Source organism: Triticum urartu, unplaced genomic scaffold (genome assembly GCF_003073215.2).
Source record: "Triticum urartu cultivar G1812 unplaced genomic scaffold, Tu2.1 TuUngrouped_contig_8166, whole genome shotgun sequence".
Classification (NCBI taxonomy): domain Eukaryota; kingdom Viridiplantae; phylum Streptophyta; class Magnoliopsida; order Poales; family Poaceae; genus Triticum; species Triticum urartu.
In genome coordinates, this window is record NW_024119086.1 from 1 (window position 1) to 9,836 (window position 9,836).

The 9,836-nt window shown below is 41.0% G+C and overlaps 1 protein-coding gene across 1 annotated transcript; it reads left to right on the forward strand.

Annotated features, from left to right (window-relative positions):
* The first annotated feature begins 6 nt into the window (after window positions 1–6).
* On the forward strand, window positions 7–2,736 carry LOC125531809. The gene is made up of 8 exons (XM_048696069.1): window positions 7–189; window positions 946–1,087; window positions 1,165–1,293; window positions 1,445–1,578; window positions 1,653–1,764; window positions 1,868–1,962; window positions 2,131–2,194; window positions 2,428–2,736. The coding sequence occupies exons 2-8, from the start codon at window positions 1,030–1,032 to the stop codon at window positions 2,484–2,486; spliced, it is 651 nt and encodes a 216-aa protein (XP_048552026.1). The 5' UTR covers window positions 7–189; window positions 946–1,029; the 3' UTR covers window positions 2,487–2,736.
* Window positions 2,737–9,836: the final 7,100 nt, after the last annotated feature.

Here is a 9,836-nt window from a genome sequence, read left to right on the forward strand (position 1 = left end):
GGAAAGAGTCAGTCTTGAAAACTGTTAATCTAGCAAACGGTGAGGCATATATTGGTCCCTTCTCCTTTACAGAGAGCTCCCAGAGGAAAAGGTTAAGGTTGACAGCACGAGTGAAAAGGCAGGTTCATACTACCAGAGTTCAGGAAGCAATCAGCGATCCTTTTGTTGTCAAAGACCGCCGAAGCGAATGTGAGTATATCCAGTTATCCATTCTGAGCACCATTTTTTTTAACTATATTGCATTGGAAATTTAATACACTGTGTAATTTGCTCATTCGTGATGGAGGCCTCCATGTTCTTCTATTTTTTACTTTTTGCTCATTCAATGAAACATCTATTGTTTCCCATAGTTAGCTGAAGAACACGTTCGTCCTTTAAGTGGCTGCCAGGCTAATTTAAGTTAAAAAAAATGTTCAAGCACATATCATATCTTCCATAAACTTTTATGGCCTTCTGAGTGACATTATTTCATATGAAAATATGATGTCTTAGCACTAAATGTTCTGCTTTTAGAAGGGAATGGCTTGTTCCGTCACAAAATTTCTGTAAAGTAATGTCTATATGCATATAATATCCTAAATACACACTGACAGTCAAAACTGTATGACCGCCTAGGTGCTAGGTGAAGGCCAACCGCCTAGCGGTACTTTGGATCTGACAAAATTATACTTCATACCTTGGATTTGGGATTACACTTTTCTTTGGTCAATACAGATCTTATTTTGAGTTGTCTATTAGGTCGTAGATTAATACTAAGCATGGTAAATCGATTTGTAGTTTACCATGTACATCAATCCTTTTCTCAGTGCCATTACCATCAGATGCAATGATACCCAGAATGAAGCAATTGCATCTTAGAAATCTTATTTTAACATATCACAGTTTAGCAGTTGATAGTCACTGAAATAATAGTGCTGGCGATTACCTTCATGTATTCTGTTACAGCATAAAGTGAACAACTGGAAAAAGTCTGCGTATAAGAAGTTTGACGAGCGCGAGAGCTCAGGGCATCTTACCCCTGATTACTTCATGATCAATGGCCACCCAGTCCGTGCAGTGCCCCATGATGCGGGTCCTTCGGTACAAGGTACAACAACATGACAAATTTTAATATTTTGTTCCATTGCGCTACATGCATGTTTCTCTGAATTCAGCTTATTGCAGAATTTGGTGATCGACGTCCATTGAATGGGTGCTCACAGCCGGCAGTCCTGTCAAACAACGACGCTGGTCCTTCAAACCAAGAAACGCTGCCGTTTTCGCAGCCCACATATGAACAGAGTGTGCATCAAGGTCAATACTAAACACCTGCATAATTTTGCATCACGCATCCTCCATACTGTTCCTGTTTCATCGCTCGCAAGAAAATTATTTTTGAAATGAGCATCACAGGAAGTTATTATTAGTGTTGATTCTGATAGTTTTGGGGATCAACCTGCTGTAGGACTTGACCAGCACGATCCTTGTACGTCACAGAGTGTATCTCCTTACTATCTGGCCCAGGGAAATTTCATAAATGATCAGGGACAGGGATCATTTTCAGCAGAGCCAACTATTCCGTCCCACATTCTTGCACCAGTAAGTAAAGTTACAATCAACAATTCTATCCCACAGTTTTTCATTGACAACCTGAAATATTTCTTGGATGGTAGGTTCCAGAGGATGACCCGATCACATTCACAGCTGCAAGTCTAACTGGCCAACAGAATGGACACTTCAGCTTCTCGACAACTAATGCTCCTGGTACTTCTTATCCTGCAGCAGGTGTGATTGTTGTACCCGGTTTTTCTAATTTGACAGTATATGCAGTGTGCTTGATCATCAATACTCAAATCGCTTCTCCATTATGCAATGTTGGGTGCTGAAGGTGTTGCTGGGACTTCCTCAGATGGAGTTAGTCTGGGAACCTCTTCACCTAACCATGTGCAGACTGACATCCTCAGTGGGTTAACTCCGATTGAAGTATGTTTTCTTCAATATGTCATGGGAATTAATTATTCTTAAGAACATAACAATACCATCACGATTTTTTTTTTGGAAAAGGGGATAGCCCTGGCTTCATCATCATGAATTATATTATGGAAGTTGTTTTTCCCCTTCTCTATGTGATGATGAAATTTGTTCTTGCAGTTCCAGGTATGGCTAGAACTACAAGCAACTTTGGTAGACCAGGATTTTGCACAAACTAACAGCGGTATGTGATATTTAAGTTACCTTCTCTTGTGGTAACTTCTGTTGACAGTTAAGCTGCCACAAAAGTTCTCTTCAGTCAGAATTGTTTCTGACTTCCAGACTAAGATAAGATGATAGCAAATTAGTGTTTATACCTACAGAATAACTGCTGACTACCAAATTATTGAAATGTTGTCTCCTTAAAACTTAAAATTAGGTGTTAATCTAAGATCTTCCTTTTGTTCCATGTCGCAGAACTGCTGAATTCCGACAGCCAATTTCATGGTTTTGAACATGACAGACGCGACCGCTGACTAAACATGAAGCAACTGCAACAGGCTGTCCTCTACCATAGTCAAGTATTCAGTGTAACTAAATATTTGGTTGTAGATATGAATAATTTGTAAATAGCAACACGTATTTTTTCAGATTGCTCCATATATGCTAAATTTGCTCCTGTTGCAGTAGACATATGTCTTGTACTATTCTTAAAGAGCAACCTTTTAGAAAAAGACATTATTTGGCTTGCATTGAATTCCAAGAGCAAATATTCGTATTGCAGAAGTTGGTGTAATCCTGTTAATCCATCTTTTTGCAAGTTGAGTTTTTCCTGGGTATCTTCACACATTCAGTCAATAGTATGCTCTGAATCATGAAATTGTTCTCAACATTTTGAACATGGTAGTAAAATACTGACAGCAGAAGAGAGATTACATTAGTTCTACAAGATTTCAATTTGTTTCTTAAACATAAGTTCCATTTCTGGACAATCCTATCAACACAAGATAGTACATTAATTAGTTGAGCCATGATGTATGTAACAACCACGCGGAGATATCGATCACACGGTGTCCTGGGCTGAAGCTGTTGGAGTGCTTCCTCAAGATGTCAAAAGGAGACCCTTCAACCTGATAGCGGCGAGAGGATGGCAATCTGTTACGACCTAACGTATGATTGGGTTAGATGTAGCAGCGAATTGGGGATTTCAAAAACAAGAGCAGGGGCAGGAGAAGAGAACTTGGGGAAGAAGAAGAACGGACAGAGGGGATGGATTCATATGTTCATATCTTCTTCGATGAATAGTGATCATACACGGCTATGGCTTATAACAGCGCCAACTCACCCACTGACCACTGGGCCCACACCCAACAACTCCAGACCGCGTTAACTGGTCTCCCGCCTTCGCATGTCTCTTTAACTGCTTTGAACATCTTCTGTTTCGTCAGACATTGGCCGAACACCATCCTCTGCTTCATCGGTCCATTGATCCTTACTTTGCTTGGTTTCACTTCTGACTGCCCTATGCCTTGCGCCTTTATGAGTGTCTGCCTTTGTACTGTTTGTTCAAAAAAATGATTTGACATCGGTCCGAAAACTTTACTGAGATACATATAACTTTTTGTTGTGTGAGAGAAGGGACAACTACTTCATCCAGTTGTACTATCTTATTAATTTTTCAAACCACTTATAAGAGAACTCATGTATTGTGGACCTTGTTGGTCCACATCGAGACTTCATACCTTCGCTAAAAAAAACTAAGCAGGGCTTTCAGGTCACGAGGCTGGTTTAGCTTCTACTCCTCTAGACAACCTCTAGGCCAGGCGTGAAGGGATGAGGACATCAACCAAGTAGGTCTTGTATATAGCCCGCAGATACGAATGAGGTGGCTAGAGTTTGAGAGAGAAGGGTGGTGGTTGGAGATTTACCTAGTCTCCTCGCCTCCTGCTGTCATCTTGCCATTTGTGAGGCGAGGGGACCTTGCTTTTGAGAGATTTACGGTCTTTGTCAGCATATTCAAGGCGCTTGCGCTTGGACCACTACGAGAGGCCTTTCTAAGATGAACTGGGCTTTGGATCTCTCATGCCTCTTGATCCTCCTCTCACCTAAGACATGTTATTTCTCGTTGGATTGAGTTTTTCACATCAATCTCCTTTGTGGATAGTGTGTGAGTCTCTGTGTTTTTATCGAGGTTGTAGATGATAGTAGTGAGGTGCTGCTTTTCTTTTTTGTATACCCCGCTGAAATGTTTCACCCTCCAATTAGGAATTGTCGTGTGGTGCAAATTTTAGAATTCCATCTCTGAATCGTCATTCCACCTACGGAGTGCCTTTCACAAATTCTTGATAATATCCGCAAAGACATCCTGCTGTAACCATCGAACTCGAATTTTGTAAGTCAAAAACTATGAGTTGTGGGATTACATTACTCAATATTTGGCTACAATGGATTAGTAATAATATTTGAAAATATGGATTTTTCATTACCTGATCATTCCAAGTTATATTCCAAAAGGACAATAAAGAATCTTATACACCATTATATGTGCTCATTGGCTTCTGTGATTAGTCATTGACGTTCACAGAATTTCACAAAATTGATGATGTTCAATTTGTTGTAGACTTCAATTTTTTACCAATCCATTTCAGTTCGTTGAACATTCTTCCTCTGTTTTGGTTCAGACATTTCTCAAGCTTATTACCTTTTTTTTGCATGAAGAGACAATTACTTCAACCTTTTTAATTTGGGCTAGTGAAGGAAACTCAGGTCTTACAATCTAGCCACACTAGCTTAATTATATAATTCAAGTGTAAAAACAAAATGATTGAACAAATTTCTAGGAAGAATGCATATCTACAAGACGTTGGTCTATATAGGAGACTGGCTACATGTAGGTGTTCCTGCAGGGTGCAGTCTCCCCGCCGGACAAGACAGGAGAGGGATGTAACCCAACCAATGATCAGAATAGTGACACTGGACACACGATCGATTTCCTATACTAGGTTTATAATTGTGTGGTTCTTCTTTGTGCTATGGAGTATCCTATCCGTTCAACTACATACATGAAACCTGGTTGATCCCACATGACACATTGATGTGGTAAGGGCATGCTCCATGTATCTCTTCCTGATGCCACTCATTCCCAAGGGGAATCAATGTAATAAATCGAGGATGCATGACATGGTCTAGGCCTTAGTGTAAGGCTTAACCGATTGGATGGAAAGTGATCTATTTTGACTCCTTCCAACACGCTCTTCTCGCATAGAGACACGACAACCGAGTAAATGAGAAATAGAGTAAGAGATAGATGGAGCTGTAGAAGGGAGAAGGAGACTCGTATATAGGATGCATACAAAGGGAGAATACGACATTAAATTTTCATGAGGTGGAGGTGGCACCTAGAATTAATGTCATGAGATTACCCAGGGGCGTAGATGGCAATTGATTGTTGGTTGCGCCCCTCACGATGGAAGGCAGTTATACATATGTACCTCTATAAAGATGCACATACTATGTTGCTAGGGATGGCAATGGGTACCCATTACCCACGTACCCTGCGGGTAAAAACCCTATTAGGGTAAGGGTATGGGACAAAAAGTTAATCATGGGTATGTAAATAGAGAAATCTCAAACCCAACGGGTGGAGCGGGTACTGGTATGAGATAAATAACTCATACCCGCATACCCATCTACCCTTATAAAATCTAAGAAGCACAAAAACTTTACATCTACCCTTTGTCGTGAGTTTGTGAACTTCAAATGTATGAATATGTGATACTGTTTATGACTATGTGTTGATATGTTGAGTGTTATTGTGTACAAGAAAGTGTTGATGTTTATAGAATGTGCTGGTGTATATGATGTGTTGTTGTTTATAATTATGTATTGATGTCATCATGTGGTATTATTTATAAATTATGATTATATGTTGTTGTTTATGATTATGTGTTGCTCAAATTGATGTTACGCAATCGTGGGTATTTCTACCCGTGGATACCCATTAACCCCGTCGGGTGACGGGTATGGGAAAAAATATCCACCAGCGGGTATGGGTACGAGTGATGGGTAAGCTTAAATGGGATGGGTAAGGGTATGGGTGCCTCCACCCGTACCCAAACCCTGCGGGTGCCATCACTGTATGTTGCGAAATTGCATGCAAGTCAGAAGATAGTACATGAAACTCTCTAACACCTAGTCAGCTAGATATGTAGACATCCCATTGTTACAAAGTTTGAGATGTCATGGAAAATAATAAAACAAAACAAAAGCTACAAGGAACTAACACACTCACCATCCATGCTGGAAGTAATTATTCCACTAAATCTTTCCAGCAGGGTACTCCGTGCAACCATGTTCTAGTGGTGCTTTGATGCAAGCAACATGGACCAACAACAAAACTAACCCATAGACAAAAATCTAACCTACAAAGGATTCGAAGTTCTTTTATTTAATCAAAAATAGGATCGTTAAGACATACACAAAATTACCAACATAACGTGTTAACCCCAGCAAAAATTCCCTCCAATTATTTGCCAAACATATGAGAGATTACTTACAGAGTGGTTAAATAAAATGCTATTGTACCATAAAACAGGCAATGGCGCAACTATAATGAAGGAAAAGATGTTGAATAATCTCCTCCTTATTGCAGAACGTACAAAGTTTACTACCGTTCCAATTGTTAGATAAATTGTCTTCTAGTTAAAAGGATACCTCTATAGATGGATAAACTGTTTGTACACAAAGTTACTACCGTTCCAATTTTTAGAATATCTAGTTTTGTCTTCCTGAATACAACCCTATTAATCAGTCAACTTTTATAAGAACTCTGAAGACTATGAATTGAGGGATTTCACTACTCAACATTTAATTTCACTGCATTCGTAATAATATCTGAAATACAAATTTTCATCACCTAATCATTATTGGTTTTATTCCAAAAAGGACAATAATAGTGTGTACTTTATGATCTTATGCGCTTATGGTCTTCTTTGATTAGGCATGGGCAATTGATGAGTGATATTTTTATACTCATCCACCCTTAGTTTAAACCGAGATATTTCATTTAAATCAAGATATCTGCTCCGATATTGCTACTAATTTAAACCGAGACACGGACCGGGACAAAAGGGCATCGCACCCTTTAGTCCCAGTTCATTTCTCAAACCAGGACTAAAGGTCTAAAGGGTGTGATGCCCTTTTGAGACACGAACCGGGACTAAAGGGTGCGATGCCCTTTTGTCCCAATTCGTGTCTCAAACCGGGACTAAAGGGCCCATTTGAACCGGGACTAATGCCTTTAGCCGCTTGAACTGGGACTAATGCTCACATTAGTCCCAGTTCGTAATGCAACTGGGACTAATGTGTATATTGCGCTGTGACCAAAGCCATGTTTTCTACTAGTGTCACTTCGGTTTGTAACAAGCACATCTTGATGGGTGAGTTCCAACGCACAAATTAAGATCATATCTGATCCCAACACAAATACATGGTTGTAAGCATTAAGACCTCGTACCCGTACCTTTTATTATTATAAGTGTTTGAATTACTATTTGCTTGATTGAACCGGTCAAAAGCTGGAATTGATCCTTTAACAAAAACTTGCTAGAGACCATCGCTTCAAGGGAACTTTCCACTTGTGCGTTCGATAACCCAAGGTCACCTCTGGGAAAATAGGTGTGGGATACTTTTCTGTTCCTTTACCAAATCACTGAAAGGAGGTATCAACGGTTAAAAAATTTGAGGCACAAATTTTGATGTTCAGTTTGTCGTACAATTTAATGTTTTTGCTTGATTAGTTTAGTTCTCTGAACGTTCTTCCTCTGCTTTGGTTCTGATATTTCTGCGCAAACTTATAAATTTCTTTTGCGAGAAGGGACAACTATTCATCCAGTCGCTCTTCTTAATTTGGACTAGTGAAGAAAACACGTGACTTACCGTTTGGCCAGGCTAGTGGAGGAAAAAGTCTGTATAAATTTATGGTTGTGTCCCTCATGGTGGATGACAATTTTTTATTATTATTGGTGGATTTTATTAAATCAAAATTAAATAACAAAAAGATACAACCACAATGAGCACATACCTACACTGTATGATTAGAATGCACGCAACCAACACCATGCACACATAGACAAATAATGATGTCGGTACGGAGCAAAGACATACAAGATCGAAGCTATGCCTAGGTGGAGGAAAAAGATAAGGTACATTTTGAGTTAATTATTTGAATGGTAGAAACGTTTTCTAAAATTTGTGTGAACATTATTTTTATACTACATGCACATTTTTGAATTAAGAGATGAACACTTTCAAAAAGTTAACTTCATAATATATTATTGTGCGTCTCCAGCAGGGGTAGTGGATGAGTGCTGCCAAGGCCCGTCGATCGTCCTTCCAATACAGGTTGTCATCCTTGATGGCATCCCTAGGCCCGCGCCTCGCCAATGCCCAGTCGGATTAGTTTGAGGGTGTGAGCATTGGGAAAAAGAGGTTGGTACTGCCGCCGTCTGGCTTGTGCACCATCCATTGTACCATGATCTCACCGCCACCACCACGCGTTGTACTGTTGCGCTCATGGATAGGCGAGCATTGCCCCTCCTACGATGGTGGTGTCTTGGAGCCAGACGAGGCAATCCTCTACTGTCCTCCGCCGCTCGCCATGGCCACCAGAATGAGGCTCTGATACCAATCGTCGGCCTAGACCAACTCACTGGAACATCTCAGAAACACTCACACGCGCATGTGTGTGCAAGAATACTTTTGTGCCATGTATAATTGCCGACTTTTCTATTTCTATTCATCTCCTTCTATTTGGAATACAAAGAATGTGCAGCCCCCATGATCCCTACTGCTGGGCCATCTCATGCATGCATCAAACGCACCATGAGAATTGCTCAAACCGGTGAGCCTACGAATGTAAACCAGCTAACAGAAAGCAGACAAACGAACCAATCTGTGGTTGAATGGTTAATAGGACAGTGTTATTCTTAGCCCATCAGAGATCAAATCCTGTTACTCACATTATTCATGGATTTTTTTTTTTAAATTTTCGACGATGCGCGTTGTGGGAAGAGACCCTTATAGGGATAGGTTATGTTCGCACAGATGAATGTATATGAGTATATATGAGTGCCTGCGTTGTTGGCAAGCAAAACAAGCTGCGGCTGGCTTTATTCAACAACGCTACACCGTACCCGACCATAGAGATGCGGCACATTTGACCATGGCGGCCGCATGGTAGCGCCTTCCCCAAACCCGCTCCCGGGTGCGTCGAAGCATAAAACCATTGAGCCGAGGAATCCCTGAAACCCAAGACCCGTCGCGTGAAGGATGATGGCGATCGTGTTCATGTACGGCTCGCTAGAGGACGCATCCGGTGGTGTTGGTTGTGGCTGCATACCCATACCAGATCGACGATGTGGCAGCGCACAGGCACAAGATCCATGTACCGCACATCGCGGTAGAAGGAGGCCGACCAAGCGGGAAGAGTGGGAAGGAGAGAGCTGGACGGGTGAGCCCCGCCACCACCATCAGTAATGATGGCCTTCTTCAACGTTAGCGGACAAGGACGGCGATGGAGGAAACTCTAGGGCCGGCCAGCATGGCCTCTGAAGGAGGACGGCCATCCTCATATGAAGACCACGTGACGCGCATTATCTGCTACTAGCATAAGGACATGTGCTTCGCAACGAGACAAAAAAAACATAATCGCCAATGACTAAGACCATATTTTGCCTCCTCACTGAGATACTATATCTCTCTTTTTCCCACTGAGACATTCATGTGAGCATTATCCATGTAACATATTTACAAACAATGTGCATGCACGTATGAAGCATGAAACAACTTCTCCGTGCATTGGATTTGTGTTGTTGTCCACTGCATCT

Coding starts and splice junctions, on each gene's coding strand:
- LOC125531809 (XM_048696069.1), top strand. CDS start 1,030: ATGATCAATGGCCACCCAGTCCGTGCAGTGCCCCATGATGCGGGTCCT. Junction 1,088..1,164: donor TGCGGGTCCTTCGGTACAAG/GTACAACAACAT, acceptor AGCTTATTGCAG/AATTTGGTGATCGACGTCCA. Junction 1,765..1,867: donor TACTTCTTATCCTGCAGCAG/GTGTGATTGTTG, acceptor TGGGTGCTGAAG/GTGTTGCTGGGACTTCCTCA.